Source organism: Oenanthe melanoleuca, chromosome 1, assembly GCF_029582105.1.
Source record: "Oenanthe melanoleuca isolate GR-GAL-2019-014 chromosome 1, OMel1.0, whole genome shotgun sequence".
Lineage (NCBI taxonomy): Eukaryota > Metazoa > Chordata > Aves > Passeriformes > Muscicapidae > Oenanthe > Oenanthe melanoleuca.
In genome coordinates, this window is record NC_079333.1 from 73,529,958 (window position 1) to 73,553,065 (window position 23,108).

Here is a 23,108-nt window from a genome sequence, read left to right on the forward strand (position 1 = left end):
CTGAAAATGCATGTTACCATGAACCCTGTCTCTAGCACAGCAATGCTCTGTGATTTTATTTCCTCATCTGTAAAACTGAGACAATATTTTCCCACCTCAAGGTATTCTGGGACCTCTAAGGGTTAAGGAGGTGCTAGGGCACACTGATCATGACAGTCACAGCTATTTCAGAGGTGTAATTTATTTTAAGATTAATAAACACAACGAAAACAAAACAACCCTGACCAACCACAAAAAAAACCTACTACAAATCCCCTTCATTCACTCTTGGAAGTTAAAATACAGATAGATGGAACATGAAATAGGTAGGAAAGACAGACTGAGACAGATGTGTGTGCACCTGTGAACTGCAGTGCAAAATACCACCTTACTTAGTTTATGTTATAAACTAACAGCTATTGATAGGAAAATGAAGGCTTGGAGATGTATGTACCCACAAGGGTTAAACCCTTCCTAGGAAGTCTGTTTTTTCCCAGTTCTGTCAGGTGCTCTACAATCACCCCTGAAGGAATTTCTCTCTCCTCATAAGGATATGAGGTCAGCTATTGTGAAATTCTCTTCCTAGAAGCAACAAAAATAATAGAGCAGCTAGAAACTATTCTAAAAGAAAGCCCAATGCCTTGTGAGGCTTCCACTGGGGAAAAAAATAACCAAATCCAAACAACAGCTGAAAAGACAAGGCAAGAAAGAATAAATGACAAAAAAGTCCTCCAAACAAACACCATTTATATAAAGAAATCAAATTAAGACATAAAGGGTAATGCAAATGAGCAGTTTTCCCTGTAATTTTCCTCAGGGAAAAAAAGGCTAGGAAAATACACTAGAGCAAATTATTTTGAAAAGCAGTGTTTAGTAAAGGTGAATTAGAAGGGGAAATTCAAAAAAATTATTTTGAAGGAAACAGAAATGTAAACAGAAATGGAATAAACAATAATAATCAAAATTGTCAGTGCTTAAAGAACTAAGAAAAATACTATTGTAAAAAATAATGAGCTTTAAGAGCTGCATGCTCCTGATCCAAAAGTTATGGAAACAGGAAATGTCAACTGTAGTACTAAAACTATATGCAGGTGCTGCAGCCCTGAAGTAAAGTTCCTTCTGGAAGGAATATGGACCATAAGCACTGTAATAACTGACTATAAAGAAAGAAAAATCTTCCACACAATAAGAGCATCTAATTTAGTATTTATTTCTGAAATAAATTTTAATAGCCTCATGTAAATATGTTATTTGATAATGTAAATATGCTGTTGCTTACAGCCCTTCCAAGGAAACCTTGATAATATGCACCACAATCCTAATTCATTTCCAAGTACAGTTATAGCTGGAGCTACATTATCACATAAGAGCTTTGTGGGTACAGGTGCTAAATTGATTACAAAGCAGTAACAGAAAGAATAAAGTCAGCCAACCAATTTGGGTGCTAAAAGCTTGTTAATGTATTCTGACTGGATCCTTTGATATGTCAGCTACTGTAGCAGATACAATGTGGTTTGCTTATTCTCAGTTCATAAACTGCACTACCTTCAGAAGGAGTCACTAGGTCAGACAGATCCTCAGAAAGAAAGGAAGAGCATTCCAGAGAATGGTCAAACAGAGACGTTTCAATACTCCAGGCTGTTCCACACAGAAGAAAGAGTAAGGAAGTCACAGCAAGGACTTTGGATTCTGCAGCTTCAATAATAAAGGTCACCGGTTTCAGTTCTGGGGTGATTTAACAAAATTTTCCCCCTTTCAAAACTCACAAAACCAACTGCAACATACAACTCACTGATTTAACTGAAGTAAAGTCTGCATATGGGCTGAGGAAGAGTTACTGTGATTTTCTATTTGGTTCCATTTTATTTCATGCTTGTTTCTATCACACTTCTCTAAGAAAAAAAACTGAAAAGCAAGAACCATGGCAACCATGGAAGCATCCATGGACCTGCCAGTTTATTATAAACACAAACATCTTCAAATACATTCACTTCATCACTGCTATTAAGCTGCTCCAAATTTTTAAATCTAAAAATAAAACTTGACTTCAGTATAACTAGATTTCTATAGGAACACTTTAACAACACTTACCTGAATGCAATAAATCAATACAAAATATAATAAATTAATACAATAATAAGACATGCTGTATTTAAACAGCATAGTAAGATTTAGATAGGAAACTTCAAGACAGTGTCTTGTTTCCTTTCAAAAGCAGAAAATAAAGAAGCTCAATAACCACACCTATTCACAAAAGAGCTTCTAAGCTTTCCAAGAACCACAAGCTGACTGGAAGCTACAAGCCTTACCTTCACTGAAAGTTCATGTGCCTAACTTATGTTTAGTACTTTATATCCCAAGTTGACATTTACAATATATATTACCTTGGCAATTTCAGGATAGTAGTTATCAAAACTACTTGATGAGCTTTCCAGTTTGCTTTGTTCATCATCTGAAATTATAAAACCTCATTTTAAAATACGTATCAAAATTCCAAAGTGCTCACAAAACTCCACAGCAAAAGAATTTAATCTTTTTTAATATTCTACCCCCTCAAAAATGACAACTGTTAACATACATAGGTTGTGGACAACTGCATCATTTTGATGATTCAAAGATTCTTTGATTCAAAGATTCTTTGATTCAAAGATGTAACTAATTACAAAAATCATTAAAGTAGCAGTTATTTCTAATCTTACCAGAACACATCTTTAATTTTAATTTTGATATCTACATGGGGCAAGCAGATACTCAGTGCACAAACTTTACATTACTCCTTCCACAATGCATTGTAACTTGATTTCAAAACAAGTTCCCTCTGTTCATTAGGTTCCCAGCTCTACTCATCAACAGTTACTGGATTTACAAAGCAGCCATTCAGTCAGCTATAAACATCTTGCAGTGCTAAGGTCAACTAAGGACCACAGACTAAAATGTCTTTCTCAGAGCTAGATGCTTCTCCTTTTAAGATTTGCAAACATCACAATAAATTCTGACAGTCTTTGAATACTGGCATCTAATGATCCCTTTTGGTACTTTGTACTACCTACAAAAAAACAACCTTCTATAATATCACCCAGGTTCTTCTGGATATGCATACAATTGGTTTTACACCGGTTTCCCTCCCCAACCACTCTCAAGAGGAAAAGTGAATGAGAGGACATCTAGACTATTCTTTTGTTACTGAAATACTGGTGACATACATTGCATTCCTTACAGATACCTGTCTTACCTATTCTTAAAGGGCTCCAATACAAAGGATTGTACACCCAAGTAGTCTATTTCAATACTTACAGGAAATATTTGTGGTCAAGGGAACTATATTTACATTTAAGCCCCACACTGCAACTACGATTTCTACCTACACTGACCACAGAACAGATTACTTCATTTTCAGCAGCATTTTACACATTTTAAAACAAGTTCATCCTAAATTTCTTCTATTCCTTAAACTGCCTCAGTCCTAATTTTACATTGTGGGTTCTACCTTTCTAGACTTAATCAGTCTCATAATTATCTCTGGACTTGAATCAACTGGAATCAATACAGAACAGTACTGTTTTAATGCCCAAAAGGTCAAAATGCTCATCAGTTGAAGTGGACAGTAAACAGGCCTGTAATTTTTATGACCAAAGAAAACAAAACAAAACAAAAATTAGCCACATTAAAGCCTTTCTTTCAAAAATGCATGTAAGAAGACATGGTCACATAGCATTAGCCCTGCTACAAACCCTGCTTACCTTCGTGGGACTCGCCATTTCTTTTCTCTTGCATTGCAGCCTCAAAGTTAAGCTGAAGGATTTTGTTCAGAGTGTTTATCCACTCTTCCATTTCAAGTTCACTGTCTGCAGCTAAAAGGAAACTACTCTTGTCTTGCATCTTGAGCTCAAATGCGAAACGTCTGACTTTATTGTTCTATAAGAAAATAAAAGACCTGTGTAGCACTTCACATTCTGTCTAGCCACAATCAAAGGAAGTTATACATATTTCAGATATTCTATACAAAAATACAGTTAGATATTTTGAAAAAATGTATCATGACACTTCTTGCTGTCTGACATTTGAACTTTTGAAATTATTTAAAGCACTGCAACAAGTGCAAGCAGGAAAGAGAACAGCCTGTCTTCCAGTTTCCAGCCATCATTGTGATTGCAGTCATTTTATAAAAACCCAAAAAATCCAATTTCCAAATATCATTTCTTAATGTACTCAGATCACCTAAAAAATGAAGCTAACTAAGGTCTACTAAAAAACAAAAAGAAATAAAACCACGAAATGCTATTATATTTGAGTTTGCAGACTGGGATTTTATATTGGAGGTAAAATTATAACCAACATCAACCCCAAATGCCCTGATATTGTTAGTCATATAGGTATACATAAAATAGGGAATCAGTTCCTCCTCTTTTCCTCAAACATTTCTGTCATCCTTCACTGCACAATTTAAATCAGGGTTTCAGATGTTACTTAGCCTGACTCATGTTTCTGGGAATGAATTCAGAAGTCTTAAATTCTATATTTCCATCAATTTAGTTTTACAAATTGATAATGCATTAGATATATATTAAAATAAACAGTAAGAAAGTCTTAATGGTTTGGGGTTTTTTTCTTAAGTTAAATTAAATGCCAAACTACATATTAGTTTCACTGTATCTCAGATTCTTCAATTAACAGACTTGTTGACAGAACAGTCAGTTTTCTACCAAAGTTGAGTTTCTGTCAAGCATATCAACGAACGTATGGACTACAGAACTAAGGCAATCTTATTTAAAACCAGTGCTGAAATAAAAGTAAAATCCTGAGAAAAGTAACCTCTGCATTTCACACTATAAAGCCTTATACACAAGTGGTAAATGTTACAGATCTCAGCTTTCACAAAACTCTGAATTAGAGCAACTATACCTGTACATATGGCTGGATGTGTGAATAAATACACTGCATATATTATGCACTCCACATCTCTGATCAGAAAAGTCTCTATATAATTTAGTATTAAAACAAAAATCCCAATAAAACAAAACCAAATCCAAAAACACCTAACAGAATTCCAGGAATTCCAGACTCTTGACTTAAGTTTGGGGAAAGAAAGAAATACACCTAAACCAAAAACCCCAACCAAACAAAACCCATCTATTGCACAAATTCAGCATTCCTCTTGATACAAGTTCTGATGAAGAAGCATATTCTGGTCCAACTTCACATCTATTAGTGAAGCCAGTATTTCTCTCAGGCATCTACTGTCTTTGAAAACGTAAGTAAGCAAATACACTGAATGAACACAAAACAGGAAAGTGTTATAGCAATGCAATAGGAACTTATCTCCCCACACTGAAAATAATGACTCTGAAACAAGTAGTTCCATTCTGAGAACAAAAGCTTGTAAGCATAACTACCTAAGAAAAACCATTTCTATAAATTCCATGACAGACTACTTCAAAGTAATATGGCTGGGGTCCTTACAGATATTTTCCTTTGTTTTTCTCTTCTGTTAAATGGAAGTGCAATTTCTACTGTGTAGATACCACTTTTTCCCATATGACCAATAAGGTCAGCCAGAAAGGATACAGCCCCCAAATAACTACTTGGCTTCTTGGAATTGAGCATTAACTGGTTTTCATTTTGCACCTGATGCTAATTCCTAACTAGTCTCAAATTTTTACATGCAGTTTTAAAGACCAGGTGCCAAGATGAACACTGAGGGTACTGTACAATAGCACTGAGGCACAGCCAACTATAAATTTTAAAGCATCCAAAGTACAGTTTTACTTAAGATGAGTGTACCAGCCCTACTTGCAGGAGAACAAAAGAAACAGTAATACACTGTTTGTTTTAAAGAGCAAGCTTCTGGCAGAGTCTGAGGAAACTTGAGGTTAATTGGATTGAACTGATGGAACAGAAAGTATGGAACAGTATGAAAGTACATATGAGGAAAAGAGACTTTCAGGTTTTAAATCCCAAAATGATAGAACAGTTAGAGGTTAGAAGGGGCCTCTGGTCGTTGTTTCATCCAACACTCCCTCCTCAAGCACAGCCAATTCACAGGATCATGTCCAGGGAGCTTTTGAGTATCTCCAAGGATGGAGACTCCACAACCTTTCTGGGCAGCCTGTGCAGTGCTTGGTCACCCTCACAGTGAAAAAGTGTTCCCTGATGTTCAGAGGGATCCTCCTGTATTTCAGGTTGTGCCTGTTACCTCCAGCCCTGTCACTGGGCATCACAGAGCAGAGCCTGGTTCTGTCCTCTTTGCACCCACCATCAGAATTTGTATGTATTGATGAGACTACACCATTTAGGAACCACATTTATGTTTGATGGATTGTTTTAAAAACACAAATCAAATTCATTTCAGTGGAGTTGACCAGAATAGTATATCTAAGGCAAAATAATTGCTGCAAAATTATAAATAGAACTTGCAATGTAATAAAATGTATTAAAATGATAAGATTTTCATAGGAGTTACCCATTAAATGTGCATCCAAGAAACAATGGTACAATATTTTGGGAAGGAAAAAATCCTCTGTAAAGTTGTTTTACCTCTTTGTGTAAATCTTCAAACAACTTTATGCTAAAAAAATATTATTTAAGCAATACATTTTTATTAAACTTCGCCTATTTCTGTACAAGTTTAAAAAAAAAACCAAGACGCATGGAGTTTTTCCAGGTATGCTGTGCTTAACAAAACAGTTACATGCTGTACTATAAATACATAGCAGATTCACAAAAAAAAAAAGAAGAAAAAGAATCTTTTCTTTGGCACTTGCTACTGACAAACATTTTACCAAAGCCTTTAACTTTTCAAAATAAAGAAAAGCACAGAAAAGTAACATCATAAAGGTCAAACGAAAGCATCTGGAAGGGTGTTTGAATTCAATACAATTCCCACAACAAAAATCCCACACAAGAAGCTATGAAAAACATTTTACAGCTCATGGAAGCACAAAATCTAACTGAAATAAACTTCAATTTTATGCTGTCATTACTTTGCCAACTTTGGGGTTCTTTGTGCATTTGCCTTAGAATTTGGTTTGCTAAATTCTTGACACCAACTAGTAATTTATGTTCTTTTCAGAAAGATTTCAAAAATTCAGTCTCCTGCCCTTTGAAATCTTGTTCACTGCTTTGGCAAGATGCAGCTTGTCTATTTGTTCCTCTGCATAATAGGTACTTATCTACATTCAACAACACTAATCTAGATCTTAAATAAAATTTCACTTGCTAGTAAATACAGAATTAATTGGCAAACAGGCAGAATAATTATAATTACCTGAACCACTCCCATGCATGAATCTAGAAATATTGATCCTTTAGGTTCTTTTGATATTTTTTCATCTTTGTAGAAATTGAGATTATAGGATCCATCACCAAGCTGGATTAAGTGGAAAAATCTTCTTTTAAATGACTAGTGAAAACAAAGGAGGGAAAAAGAACAGTGACAACACTAGTATTAATTAGCTGCATATTATATACTCATAAGTGCTATTTACAGAGTAGGTAATAGAAAAAATGCTTTTACTTATAGATAACATAATCAGTATCTGCAGAAAAGAAAACAGAAACCATTGATTTAAAAAATTATCCTATGATATCTGCAGCAGGATTGTACTATATCATTTGACAGTATTTTTGACCTATTGACAGGTATTTAAAAAACTGACTATAACATAAGAGGCAAATTTAAAAATAATACTTTTATATAAAATACAATAATACAAACAAGTACACCCCCCCCAATCCCCATATTACACAGTCCCTTTTCCACTAAAATCACACCAGGGTACAGGGGTACAGTTAGGAAAATTTAACTCCTCCCACATACTAGATTTTTCACGGCTTTTTTTTTCTGATTTACATATAATAAAATAAAAGCAAGGTTTCAGATATATGAAGTACACATAAGCTTTCTTCTTTCTTTTCATGGAATTTTTTTTAGAACTAAACCACATACCATAAACTAACCTCTCCAAGGCACAGAGATATTTAATATCAGTGTTCAGCTTTTTGTCACATGTAAGATATTCTTAAACTTACTCTCATTGTCACACTGATTGCACTGTTCATGTTCCCTTTGTACAGCCATCCTTGTTTTGTTATTCCACCCTTCTGAGACCCAAGAGATGCTGCATCCTGGAGATGAAGAAAGGAATACAGGGAAAGGAAGAACGAAAAAAAAGAAGAAAAATGAAAAGGTAAACTTTTGCATCACAGTCCATGTAGCATTTACCAATAATTTCAGAAGTCATTTTAGAAGTTGGAATAACTATGTTCATAACATAATGATAATAATGTACCATGAGTCCTTGCTGAATTTTTATAGCTTTTCCATTATTTTAAAGACTTGGGATGAGATTGACCTCATCTAACTTTTCATATGTAATCTGGCCACTTCTACCAGCTTTATCTACAAAGAACAGGATGATCCAGCCTATAGATAGCTAAATGTTAGTCAAGACAAATCCCAGTGAAACAGGGGAGTAAGCGAACAGTCAAAAATTCAAACACTTATTTACATTTACCTTGTAACCTTTTCCACAGAGTGTAAGAATTTTTACCTATTTCTATTGCCAAAATGAACATGCTTATGCAAAACTTCAACTAAGATTTCTCAAACCAATTTGATTTACATGCAGTACTTCAAAGACATCTTAAGAATTTATAAAGAATTAATTCTTGTATTGGATCTGCCCTTTTACAGATCAGAATCAAAGCTTTGCAGAGGGAACAAGACTGAACTTGGCAGCTAGGCAAGTTCACAAACAGCAGATCCAATGCAAGCATCACACATCACACCCACTGCCTGTACACATCCATCTGCCAGGGGAAGGAACTGAATGGCTGCATCAAAAACCTTAGAATGTAGACAACTATCAAAAAGCAGCACTCTGCTATCAAAACAGATCAAAAAGACTGATTTATAACTGCCACAGAATAAATATGAAGTCACCAGTACCAAGTAATCTTTTAGAGTACTATGAAGCTGACATTACCACGGTTTCCAGTTGATGTAGCCCATTTTGAAACAAAACTATTAATGAATTAAACATGTAGGAGGATTTTTATCCATCTAGAGGAGACCTACTCCTGGTAAATTTTTTAATGAAACATTCAGAATTAGCTGAGCATCCAGCTGAAAACAAAATCACAAAACATCCTTGAGTACCTCAAATACATTTTCTAATTCCTTTTCCTGGCTGTTAAGAAAACATGCTGATTAATTAAAGCGGAGAGAGTCACTAGTTCAACGACTGAACATTATACCAAATCTTGGAATAACATGGATTTGTTTCTGGAACTGAATCAAGGAACATTCTGTAAAAAGTTACTAGGTAATTTATTTACGGCTTATTTAGTCTGTCTAGCTTCCATACTAAGCATATGCACATGTGAACTTCAAAACACTGTGAACAAAAGGCAAAAGATGCATCAATCTGATCTTTTAAAATTTACAGTCAGCTTGGTACTATTGAAGTTAGGTCCAGTAAGGGGGGCTAAGAGTAAGGATGACATGGTCATCAACTATCAGAGCATCTGATACAATGCCCAAAGGCATAGACCAGAAATACTCAGTAGATTTTCATGTGTCCCAAAGAGTCTCACTGTCCAAGCAACAGAGCCATCTTTATTTCGTATTTTCAAGCCATTAGCCTCCACTGCTGTTCTGTTACTTAGATAATTATTTTTCTTGTACAAGAATAAAGATACAGACACAACTTAAAACACTGAGTTTCCAAACATGACTCTTATATGACTCTTCCCCTCCCCTGGTGTGAGTTATCCCCAAGGAAAGGGTGAGTTTAAATCACCTTCACAAGTGTAAGGCGATGAGTAGATGATGAGTTATTACCAAAACTTGGCACAAAACATCCAATGCTTTTCTGTAATTGCACAAACCATGCATAGGATCACCTCACATGACTAAAATTCATTCATTACCTGTGTTAACAAAAATTAAGATTTAGTTCTATTAAGACTCCAGTTCCCAGTCTCTGAGGTGCACAATTTCTCAACTCTGTTGAGCTGCATGCTGTTTTCTAGCAACAAAACTGAGTGTCATTTGGGCCTCTCTAGTTGCACCATTTCTTTCTGTCAGGCAGAATTCCTGCCTACAGAGCCAAAAAGCTACTGAATCTTTCCAGCTGACCATCTGTTAATACAAAGGAACCCAGGACCCAGTTGTTAACACACGACTCTTACACTGAAAACATACTTCCTGTTTCCAACTGCTAAGGTAATTTCCTCACTTTTATCATAACTGCTGCACACTGGGCTGCACTTTTTAAAGTGATCTTTTCCACAAACTCAGCTCCAAAGTTTACTTCAACAGCAACTGTTTCAACAAAAACAACCCCCTATCTTGATCCCATACCGGATTGAAAAATTCCATTTGCAAACATCAACCTGATGGTCTGATAGCCCAAATTAGTTTTTGTTAGGTAATTTTCTCCTTTTTAATAATCCATGATTAAACTAATCTTTATCTGGTTTTCCTCCAATTTTTAATCACTTGTAGCTTTTTGTTTGCTATCATTCTCTTAATAAATCAGCCTTCTCCAAACACAAACAAAAGTGAAACAAAAAGACCAAACAACTTTCAATCTAAGGTTTGCATCTGTGCTTTTTGGCATAGAATGATACTAAAGTCTGAAAGAAACACCTCTTCCATTAAGTCTTCCCTAGATGAAAGAATTAATGGTTCCCCACTCTATTGTCCCACTAACTTCCCTTTTCCTCCTAGCATGTCTTTTCCTTGTGTTTATTTTTCCAGTTCCTCAAAAAGCAGCAGACCTCCAGTGACTGTACTTCTGAAAGGGATACCCTGCTCCTGCCTGTTCTTACAGGACACAGGCAGTCCTCTCCCCTTATACTTCCTGGTAAAACACATACTTCCTTCTAATAGCCAACTTATAGTTTTTCAATGTTTACCTAACTCTACCCATAATGTATTTCCTGGTAAGAATTATAGCCAATCATATACTCATTTAATTTTTTAGAGTTTAATTCACTGTTTTCTAAAACACTTCTCAGAAATATTATCACAGTAAATAATGCCAAATCTTTTAAATGTCAGTATAATAGTAATCACAATTATTCCCATCCTACAAATAGGAAGTTTTGATACAGATGCATGAAGTTATTTGTCCAAATATCACAGTGCAGATTAATAGCAGTGCCGGATAAATGTCAGCCTGGGACTCTCTGATTGCAAATATATGTACTCAGATGAATTCCCCAAACAATGTCTTCACATTTAATACTTTCATTTCATATGCAACAGTTCTGAGTACCAGGAATTTAGAAGCAAAGTAATTGTCAAGAGGTAAAAACCACAAAAAATAAAAATTATTTTATTTTAAATCTTGTTTGAGATGTAAGATTTCAATTACCTGTACAAAAAGGTAACAATGGCATTTAAAAATGTGTTTTGAAACAGGGTGTGGTAAAAAATAAACAAATCACAAAAATAACAGAGGCAGTTGCTGAAAAAAGTCTTTGGCATTTGAAATATACTTGAAAATTGCTTGATGCTATACATCTCTCCTTTCCTTAAATCAATGACAGAAGAGAAAATATCTTGGAGTTCTAGTCAATTTTTTAAGCTTTTGTTTCTGTGATAGCTCTCTAAGTCTTATCTTATACTCAAATTTGTGATTAATTGATTTTAGCTCACACTGTAGTGTCATGCATGCTGAAGTGTGTGTGCTGTTGTTGTGTTGGAACAGATTCACCAATTATTTTACTCAGTTCCATGATTAAACTGCAGGAAACACTTCTCTCTGGAGACCTGTCTACATAGATACAGTATAAAACAGGTTTTATGACAGCTGAAGGATTATATGTCACCAAGTACTGAAACTTCAATTTTATTATCTGTCAAAACTAAGTTTTCTAACTCACCTGACAGATCTCTAGAGAACAAGATTATTTGAAAGGAGACAGGAAAAAGAACTAATTTGTTTCCCAGTAAGGTGGTTCAAGCTAATCTCTGTTTTCATGCACTGACATCAACACTTAACCAAACTCACAACCTCTACACGCCCAACATTCTTTAATGAAAACAAGAGGAAGTAAGGAATTGCTATTAGCTCACCTCATCTTTGTCTGCTTCTTCATCCACTTCATATAAATGAACAGGAAGCTTGTCTGGCTTTGTCCCTTTACTACAAAAGAAAAAGCTTCTTAAGTACTAGGAATTTTGTAATTAGTTACATATTTTATTGATGCAAAAATTAAGACGTTCTTTTCCCACTGAAAGGAAAAAAGCCCAAGAAAAACTAAGTAAAAGCATGCATTTTTCATTAAATCTATTTCTTAGAAAGCAATTTTCCTCATTTGTACATCTAGTTGCCATGTCCCTTTTGTTCTGCTTGTCACTGTGCTAATGTGTAACTGAAGAGAGCAAATGCCTTCTCATTCACTGCACTCTTAATATCTTATGATTAATAATTCATACCTGCAACCCCTGGCTCCTTGCAGGACAATGCACTTTTTAAAATTTCTATTGTGGGTTTTGTTCAGGGCAAGTGAAAACCAGGTACTGACTTGTACAAAACCTGTGAGTAGATCAGAACTTTCCACAGAGCAAGGTAACTATTTCTTAGCTGCTAGATGCAGGAGAGCTGTTAGGGAAGACATAGATCTTCCAGAGTTGGAGTATTCAGAGTATTCAGCTACCCTCAGACATTCTGAATTAAGGTTCTAAGCTCTATACTCCTCCTAGAAAATTTTGAAAAAGTGGGAAAACATTTCTCTAGCAGATGGTTTAGAAAGTTTGTAACAGATGTCAGTTAGGCTTTTACTTTGAATCATCCCTTGAAAACCTGCTCTAACCATCTCAGTTCGGTTCTATTCCCCAAGCTCCTAAAGGGAGTTCCAAAAGCTGCCTTTGAAGCGATGAAAACAGGATATTACCATCTTATGTTCATCTAAACATTAGCCTGTTTTAGTTATCATACTTAAATTCACATTGTCAATGATACAATGTCTTGTTTTGACTTGCCTGTTAACAAGGCTGTGTTATTACAGGACCTTCCCAGAAAATGGTTTAACATGATATTATACATTCAAGCTCATCAATTCCATCCAACAAGCCTTTATCATCTCTACTGACCATTAAACATGAATATAGTGTATTTCAGTTTACATAGGATACATATTTATATACTTCTCTAATAAATAAGTCTATATTAAATGCAAAGTTCCTTCACAATTTCAATTTATCATACCACTAAATAAACTAAATAACATACTTACTTTGGAAGCTGTCGAAACTCTCCTGAGTAATCTTCATATCTATAGTTAACAATATGCCAGTCTGAATTGTAGGTTTTGATGCACTGTTTAAATGAAAACCAAGTATCAATATTAGTTGGAAGAGGATTAAAGGCATTCAATGGACACAGCACAAGAAATCCTCTTAAGGTATGTCTGTTTATGAATTACTATGGTTACATATCAATCTCTGAAAATTTTGTACACTTCCTTTCTTTTGCAATAGTCTAATGCAATATAGCTTTTTGGAACAAGCTGTATGTTTCAATGGAATGTTATCATCTGCTAGACACGTATTTAATAAAACCAGAAAATGGTGAATGCACTCAGCATCTGGATTAACCATCTTCAGTCGGCCAAAAAGTTAAACCAGCATTTTGTCGCAGCTGAAAACATGGCCAAGTCTTCAGAACTAAACTCATCTGAAGCTGAAAATGTGACTGAGCCCTTAGACAACTCAGCACAAAAATGGACACTTTATTTAAACAGAGTATTCAATTGTGCACATACTGATACAGAAAGCCAAAAATATATTTTCCTTGAATTTATACTTCCAGCGCAATTAAATTAATACTTAAATTTAAACTGTATGCTTGCTGTGGTTGAAAAGCAATTATGTCATTAAGTTCTGATCTAGATCACAGGAAATACCATTTTACTCCACCCATATTGTTACAACATAAAAGTACTGATTTATCTTGGCTTTGAACAAAGTAACATAAAACTGACAAAATCTGTTGACAGAAACCATCAATGCAAAATTTTATGTTACACAAGAAACCTGCATATACAAAAACACGGCATCCAATAAATCGTAAATATTTTCTTTATATTTCAAAACACGAGTTTAATACTTGCCAAGCAATTGTTTCAGCAGAAACTCATTAAACTTCATGAATTACCACCAACACTCCTCCCTCCTCTTGTCTATCCTCTTCAAATTTATTTCAGACATGTTTAGGTTAGGTATTAAGGGTATGTAGCAGTGTGGATAAATCACTTTGATGAAGATTCAGCTATCTGAATTTTTTTCAGTTTTATTGGCATTACAACAGACATTTACTTGTTTCAAATGTTAAAATATCAGCTTAAAGTGTATCAGTAGAAAACCAGCAGATAATACAAAAAAAAAAAAAAGGAAAAACAATTGAACCTTTAATTCCTTAAAGGCTTCAACAAGACAATAAATGAAGAGCAACCTCACAAAACCAAAGGAATGCCAACATAAGCAAACAGTTCTGAGAAACTTTAGGGTTGAGGATGTTTCTCTTACATGGAGCATACAAGTTTAAAAGTCATAATGAATTTTGGCCTCCACAAGTGTTACATTCTGGATACCTCTGTTCCAGCAATCTGTACAAGATTATTATGAACAAAGTAAGAATGGCTGGTGTGAGACTTTATCAGAAAAAACAAGTCACAATGATTCATTCCAGATTTACTAGTGGATCCAACATTATGTATTGAAATCACCCACGTTCATCTGGAAAAGCCAAAAGCATAATGAAGGTGGGGGAGAACCATCTGCAAAAGCCAATGACGCAAACAAAACAATTAAAAGCTATCCTGTAAAACTTCTTTTCCAGCCACCAGTGGAAAAAATACTGGGTTTTAATACTGAGTTTTCCTGGAAATTTTGCCTTGAAATAACTGACAAGTAAGTGGCAATAAATACTCAATTCTTTTCCCAGGGCTTATTTTTCTGTTTGTTTTAAAGGGTAAATGAAGGAGAAGAAAAACAAGGTATAATATTGTTGTCACACACAGTCACATGCAACTTCAGTACTACCTCAGTTACAAACAGGCTCTGAGCTTCTTTCTCTGCATTTTCAGGAACTGTTGAACGAATATATCGACTCTGCCGCTGCAGCAATGCTGTCTGATAAACAACAAAAGCAATTAATGAAACTTGCAATTAAAGGAAAGATGACATGTTACAGCCACACTCAGTTACACCACTATAATGAAGAAAAGCTCAGCAGAAAGCATCCTATGAACATGATGTTTCAGAATAGCCAATTAGTAAGAATTTGCTTTCATTCAAGCAACATGCTCCTTCTTTCACAATAAAGGCAAGATTGGAATCACTGAGAAATAGATGCCATTATTTTTTTTCCACTGTATTTCAATACGGAAAAGAAAATGCTAGAAAAAAAAATAATTCCACCACAACAACATAACTCAAACATTTCTAAGACAGACATTAAGGTAGTGTTATTGCTACACATAAAAACTATTATTCAAGGAAGATATGAAATCTACACCAAAATAAAAGAGTAATTCAACTGCAGATCTCAAGTGACAAAAAATGAGACTAGCACTGTTTAACTGCAGGTTTAGAGAGCAGGTGTAGATCACTGAAGTATATATATACTTCAGCCTACCAAGTCAGAACTTATTCCCATCCTATGCCAAAACTCAGAGGCGACCAGGAAGGCTGCCAGAGAGCAGGAAATCTCTCTGTGACCATGAAATTCTGCTTCTCAGACCTGTGCTGGGGATACGTCATATTTGTAAAGCGAAAAAGATGAAAACCGAACAAAATCTTCTGGACCACAAATGAAAATAACCAGACAGCAACAAAGATTGTTTTTGCACTGTGTGGAAAGGAATCTCATCGCTTAGGCCATCAAAGGTGAACAAGAGTTCACACAGCCAGGGCCTGGAATGGGGTTGTGGTCCCTCACCTGTAATTTACAGGACTCCTCACATCCAGGAAGGATCAGATTAAAATGTGACAAGAAAAAATTCCATATGTTGTGTTGAAAAACAAAGGGTGCATAAGTACATTAACTTATCTCTGTTGAGAGTCTGATCCATAAGGTGACTGATTATCTTAGTCATTACCAAAGCCTCACTCCTTTAAGTGGGGAGGGTATTTAAGTAAGAATATTCAATTACAGTAAAGATTGAAAGGGGAAAAAAAAATAATCCCATAGTCCCAGTCAAATAATTCATCTAGTCTAGAGCACTAAAAGTGACAATGCTAACTCCTTGGGGAGGTGGGAGGTACTAAAACCAAATACCACAAACTCTTCAACATTTCATGGGACCAATAAACCTTGCAAACTACAGTTAAAAATCAAAAAACCGAACTGCGAGAAAATATAAATTTATATGCTAACAGCCTTTAAAAATGAAGTTTTCTTAATTCTAGAAATATCTTCAAATCATATTATGTATTTGTTTTCACAAGCTATGGAAATAAAAACTTCTATTAAGAGTAGTAAACTACCTTAAGACCAGAATTTTTAGGTACTATTCCAATGAAATAGTCTGATATTTGATGAGAAATTATTTCTACTTTATATAATATATAAATATATTACATGCCGTATTTACATATATATATATTCTACAAGCATACTATTATACTGTGCTTTCCTAAAAAATATTATCTGAAGACAAACCAGAGACTAAGGTGGCATCTTACCAGGCACTTTTCATGGGAAACCCATGAACTCATCAATCAAATTTTAATACTCTAGCATAATTTGGTAAAACTGAATTTGCTAAACATACTTCTAAAACATTGCTGCTGTTACCCTGCTACAAAACTATCAATACAATAGTAAGGGCTTTCTCCTAGTTGTTCACACATAAAAAGATTTTTATCTCAGTACTGCATCAGTATCGGTGACAAAACAGAAGAATCTGCCTTGTCAATTTTGTTCATATTAGCAATTGTCTTAATGCATCCATCTCCTTGTCAGCACAGAGCATCAAAGAGCCAGGAAATGCAATGAGTGAGGCACTGTGATTTAGAGCAAATTCCTAAAAATAATCATTTAAGGAGCACCACAATATTTTAAAAGCAAGCATGAACATAAATAAAGGTTATATTCCAAAAGAAAAATTAGGAAAGGAAGGACTGTCTTCTCAACAAACTCTCTTCACAACTACATTAGATGGACTGCTTTGTAGAAATAAAACTTTTCAACTCCCTGGATTTGAGTGATCATTTTATTTATGACAGCATCAGGAACTATAAAGTGTTTGTCTCATACTCTCAAAGAAAATTAAAAAACCCTTTCTATTACTCTGCTGTCAAAACTAAGGAAGGCCACTTTTAACAGGAGCCAGGACTCACACGCACTTACTGAGGCACACAGTTAACACTCTTTCACTGATACAGCCTTCTGACTGAGTCCCAGGGATTTAGGCCACAGCAGCAAGAGTATTCCACCAAGTGCACCAAGGAGTACTTGCTACTCAAAACCTGATGGAATACAGACAGAGAACCTGTCCACAAGGAGTGCAAACTGCAATGGATGTTCTTTCTGCCACAAGCCTGTGTTTGCCAGTGAGACTGTTACCCCAGAGGCTCATGCTCCGGCTACAGAGACAGATACTGCTCTAAAAGCCTCAGTGGAAAAGGTGGCAAGCTGTTTGAGAGATCCTCCCCTTAAAAAAACCATGTATCAGAAGTTACTTAACCTTTGCATGGGAAGTGTCAGATCCTTCATATGGGAAGTGTCAGAACCTGTATTATAAAGTAATCTCCAAACTAAATCTATTTACAACAGTCAGCTAAAGACTTAAGGAAAAACACAAAATAGATTTTAAATAGATAAATTATTTTGAAAAACTCAGAATTAGTTATCTGACCAGTTTAATTTGTGCTCTCTAAAATGAGGACAGTACTTGGACATTTTTTTGCTTTCCCTCTACTGAAGACATGCCTTCTCATGGATTTAGTTCTACTTCTGTGAAGTTGGCATAATATCTATTTTCAGAAGTACTTAACTTGCATTAAATAAAAGCTAAGAGATTTAAGTGAAAGTGTGTTAAATCCATATGGCTCCAAACCAAAAATAACAAAGGTGAAATGATGTCTAAGCTAAGCACCAAACTGCCTTCAAAATAACACTGATAACTTTGCAAAGACAAATTTAACATGGGTAGGAATGCACTCACATTTTATCTGCTACAAGCAAATTTAGCCTGCATTTGCATTATTTGACAGGACAGAGGGGAATGGATTTAAACTGAAAGAAAGCAGGTTTAGATGAGGATATTAGGAAATAGTTCTGTACTGTGAGGGTAGTGAGGTACTAGAACAGGTTTCCCAGATGAGCTGTGGATGCCCCATCCCTGGAGATGCTCAAGGCCAGTCTGGAAGGGGCTCTGAGCAAGCTGCTCTAGTGGGAGGTGTTCCTGCCCGTGGCAGGGGGTTAGAACAAGATGATCTTTTAAGGTCACTTCCAACCCAAACCCTTCCACAGTTCTATTATTTCCTTGAAAAATTGAGGCAGTACTTTAAAAAAAAAAAAAAAAAAAAAAGGTATTTAGATAAAGGATGACTTATTGCCAAGTACACACTAGTACTGCTTTGGGTTAAGATTGCTTTAAATAATTTACCCACTGTGCAGTTAACATAAACATCACCAATTTTGCAGTCATTGAGCATGAGACTTTAATTGACCACCACCACCACCATCATGAAGGTGGCCTGTTTTAAACTAATGTTATTTAGTTATGAAGCCATTTCATTACTGAGCAAATTACTGAAATTCAGGTGAGAAATTTACAACAAACCATGAAGAGGCACAAACTTGAATACGGGAGTATCCAATGGAAAGTCATTCACTGTTACAAAGGTGATTGGCTCTTCCCACCAAGAGGCTACAAGAGGGATAGCTTTGAAAAACTGGCAGTACTGGGACTGAGAGTAGCAAGAACATTAACAGAGATGTCCCAATGGGTGGCAGAAAAGTGGTTCTATCAGCATAGTCAACAAACATATTGTATAGGCACTCATGAAAAAGAGGACAAAAATGCAGCTAAAAATGAACACACTACTGAACTGAAGCATGAAGCAAGTTTAGACATCCCACTTACAAAGAATGAAAGCAAACTCAGTGGTGCCAAAATCAAAACATGTCTCCAAACACATCTGCCTCCATAAATTTTTTGAGAACAAGGTAGGGAGTAACCTGATAAGTGAATTCAGTGCAGAAAACTTGGAGCTTGTGCTTGTGAAAAGCAGCTGAAACAACCTTCAAGTGGTAAATTAAAAAAGACCCAATATATGGAGAAGAAGTTGCTGATTAAGAGCTCTTCTGGTAAATAAAGAAAAGCAAATCTTGCTATTATTTAGATATAATACCATGAAGGACAAAAAAACTTGAAAGAAAAAAAATTACAAGCCTACTTTTCTGGATTTGAAACTCTGCACAAAGCAGTACAGAAATCATGTTCTTCTGAAAAGTAAATGAACTGCTACCAAACATGTATAAAAAGAGAGAAAGCATGTTTCATAACCTCAGCTAACCACGTTTGGGACAATGGCAAATGCAGTTAAGTGGAAATCTGGAAAGGTTCCTGTAACTAGATAGCTGGCTGAAGAACAATCCTTCAAACTTTATGAGTTTTCCAAGACTGGAGTATTTTCTGCTCCATCCTTTCTTAAATGTTTCTTTGCTATTGATTTGAGCTTAGAGCTGCTTCTGACAGCATGTTTAGAGAACAATCATATGTGAATAGAAAAAGAGTTGTTTTCCCCCTTTGTGCTGTTTTTTTCCCCCTTTCCCCCACTGGACAAATAATTTACATCAGGAAGAAGAAGAGAGAAGAAAAGGAGAGCTATATATGATCCAAATAAAAAGCCAGTTGCTGTACTTTTTCATTTCTGATATGGACTAAAAATTAATATTAGTTCTCCTTCAATAGTAGCTTCTCAAACCTAATAAATTAAATTTCAGTTATCTAACTGCATTACCAGAAAAAGAAAAAAATCCAAATCAAGCACAAATATTTCTTTCCAATTTCTCTCTAAATAATTTAAACTTTAACAGAAATTCGATGTTGGTATCATCAGTGGTGCTTCTTTGAAAACATGCAGCTTCTTTTGCAATCTTCCAAAAATTCTAGAAGTGATATCTAGTACAGCAAGATAAGTACTTTCTGTGACATTTAAAGTGCTAGTTTTAGGGCCATGCTGAACAAAATAGCCTTAGTCTTAGTGTCATTATAAATTAACACTGCTGGGCTTCCTTTCCAGGCAAGGGTTTTTTAGATTGTAATCAATTTAACCCAAGTGTGAGGAAGAACTTTGTAAAGATAAAAACTGAATGCTCTGAAAGGAAATAGCTTGAACAGGTTTCTAGACAATGGTAGGCGTTTCCACCTATAAACAGTTCTAAGTGTGTTTACAGGTAGCTCTAAATGCTCTAGCTCACTATTTTAAATTTTTCCTGGGGGAATGAGGCCAATATCAAACATGGCTTACCCAAGAGTTGCTCACACATTGAGTGACAGCCATAAGTTAAGAAAGAGGAATTAAAAAAATACATGCAAAGCTGAAGGGCACACACAGAAAATATGCCTTCTTTTTTTTTTAACTATTCAAATGATACTGGCAACTATATAATGACAAGTGATTTCAGACCTGTAAATATGGCTATGCAAAACTAAACAAGGTTAAAAGGTTTAACTTTCAAACCACAATAATAAGCACTTAAGGCTTTTCTATTCTCTGACTTGGGAATATTTTCTTAATACACTGAATGACAGATTTAAATGCTTTGTGTTGCTGAAAACAAGCTAGCTAGATCAAAGTAGTACAGAAGAGTTATGTGCACAACAAAAATATTTGGAGTCAGTTTGTGCCAGCAAGTCTTCCAAGGAAATAAGTTTGATAATACGGTTTGATAGTACAAACCAGACTTCGTGTAAATCTTGCATAAAATGAGACTCTGAAGGAAATCTTCTAACATAACACACACTTTAATGCCTGCCTTGATGAAAATCTGATGACAACAAATCCAAACAAAGGATGACAAAAGCCATTACAATTTATGACAAAATTCAGTCATTCCTTTTGAAGGATAAGACAGAGAACTGTGGACTAGCTTCTCTCATATAGGCCTGAGGATAAGAATTGCAGGAGGTCATTAGAAACAGCAGTTAAACACTTCAGACATACTCCCAGACTGCTCAGACAAAACATCTGAGGGTACTCCCAATAGGTTTGTTTCTTCTTCATAGATAATTCAGAGCTGTTCACTGGAATGACCCTGGTAAGTGAACTAGTGAATCAGATAAGAGCACACAGCAGAAGTAACCTGGATTTGTCTTGATCTGACATTTTGAAGAGACACACTACAAAGGGGATTTTGGTGGTGTAGCCTACTCATGTTTTTCAGTCCTGAAGCTAAAACCTGGAGCGGGTACCATCCTGAGTGACTTTGTATTTGAAAACTTCTATCAGTACAATATCCTTTTCAAGAATACTTCCATCCTGTAAACTTCCACATGTGGCTGTGAACACATGAAGCCCAAATTCCTCTATAAATAAATGTAGCTTCCCAAAACTCAAATTCATTAGCTCAGAGTGTGAGGGCTACAAGTAGAGTTATTGATGTCACAATTAATGAAAAAGAAGCTCCTAGACTGTATTAAAAAGAAAGTCCAGCTGCATTCAGGTAAACACTCTAATAGGTCAGAGAAAATTCATTACAAATTCAACACGTAATACCAACTCATCATCAACTTTCCCCACGGTAAACAAACTTAGCTTCAACTACTTGGCTGAATAAAATTAATTTACAGACTGTTCAGATGTTGCATACTTTTCAAATAGGCATTTTGATTGCAGGTATAGGCATGTGGACAAGAGACTTTCCTCACTATTTACTCCAACTGCAGTCTCTAAGATGCTTGGTAGTTATCCGAACTAGATCTACAAGTAGATTTTTTTAAAAGGTGTACTGAAATAAACGATTTATCTAGATAAACATGGTCATTTAAAAAAATATTACAAGATTATCACAAAGCTTAGTTAAGTCTGGCTTAAATGAGTCAGAAACTCTGTTATGTAAGGGATATTTCACTAGTTTGGCTGGAATGATGCAGCTAAGAGTATACCACACTGCATTTGAACAGGTTCATGTCCTTCACTATTAAGAATGTGGGAAAAAAAATCAGTTTAGGAATTAAAGAAAGCAGATGCTTTTTTCACACAGACATCACATAATTTCCTACTTCGGAAAGGGAGGGGGAATCTACAAGTGACTGATCATGTACTTCAAAAGGCAGTAAAACTGTTGAGTTTCAGAAGCAGATCTTATAATCTGGACAGAAGAGGAAATTGTGCTATTTCTTCTGTACCCAAAAGAATACATCAAGCACGGTAATGAGACTCACAGCAAATTTGTGGGGATTTTTGGAGCTAAAGAGAGTTAGCAAACAAAGAAATAGGAAGTCACCACCTAATGGCTACTACTGCTAAAAACCTGTGGTAAAAAGAAAAATCAACTCCAAACAAACAAAAAAAACCCACAACAAAAACAGGATGGATTAAATTACCTGGAAGTCATCATAAGGGAACAGTAGCATCTCACGTAGAGGATCATTCAAAATCTGTGTTTTCCTCTGAACGATGACATTTTCATAGTCTATTGGTTCTATAAGCTTGGGTTTTGCCTACAGGAGAAAATAAAAAATCAAAATAAATTCAGGTATATTGAGGGAAAATTACAATTACTGACTTATTTTATAAGCCACTCTTTAAAAGATTGGCAGGATTATATTGCATCTAAACATACATACAGTATTCAGTATTGCATCTAAAAAACATACAGTATTCAAAATGCAGACTTTGTCATATTACACCATATGGGGAAGTGCAAGTGACAATTAGAGACAAGCATGCTGATTGCCTCGAAACTATTTCACAAAATCCAGTAAGCCAGAGCTTATTAACATAATCACATATGTACTATCACTGCAAAAAAATTATAAAAAAATTACTAGTCTCTTATGTGGATGGCTGCCTTTGCTCGATTCAGCCCAGAAAGCTCTGATCTAGGTTTAACAGGAATGAAAACAACCTTAGCTCAAAGACTGAGCTGTGTTTTAAT

General features: G+C 35.3%; 1 protein-coding gene across 6 annotated transcripts in view; it reads right to left on the reverse strand.

Annotated features, from left to right (window-relative positions):
* DOCK9 (dedicator of cytokinesis 9) overlaps positions 1–23,108 on the reverse strand; it is a 111,948-nt gene that overhangs the window by 52,125 nt on the left and 36,715 nt on the right. For all 6 annotated transcript variants that reach the window (XM_056485637.1, XM_056485613.1, XM_056485596.1 and 3 more), the window contains exons 2-9: positions 22,555–22,671; positions 15,035–15,124; positions 13,228–13,310; positions 12,065–12,134; positions 8,008–8,103; positions 7,244–7,378; positions 3,720–3,894; positions 2,364–2,431 (exon numbers count right to left, since the gene is read on the reverse strand). In XM_056485637.1, coding sequence (XP_056341612.1) covers positions 2,364–2,431; positions 3,720–3,894; positions 7,244–7,378; positions 8,008–8,103; positions 12,065–12,134; positions 13,228–13,310; positions 15,035–15,124; positions 22,555–22,671 — 834 coding nt within the window. The remainder of the gene's footprint in view (positions 1–2,363; positions 2,432–3,719; positions 3,895–7,243; positions 7,379–8,007; positions 8,104–12,064; positions 12,135–13,227; positions 13,311–15,034; positions 15,125–22,554; positions 22,672–23,108) is intronic.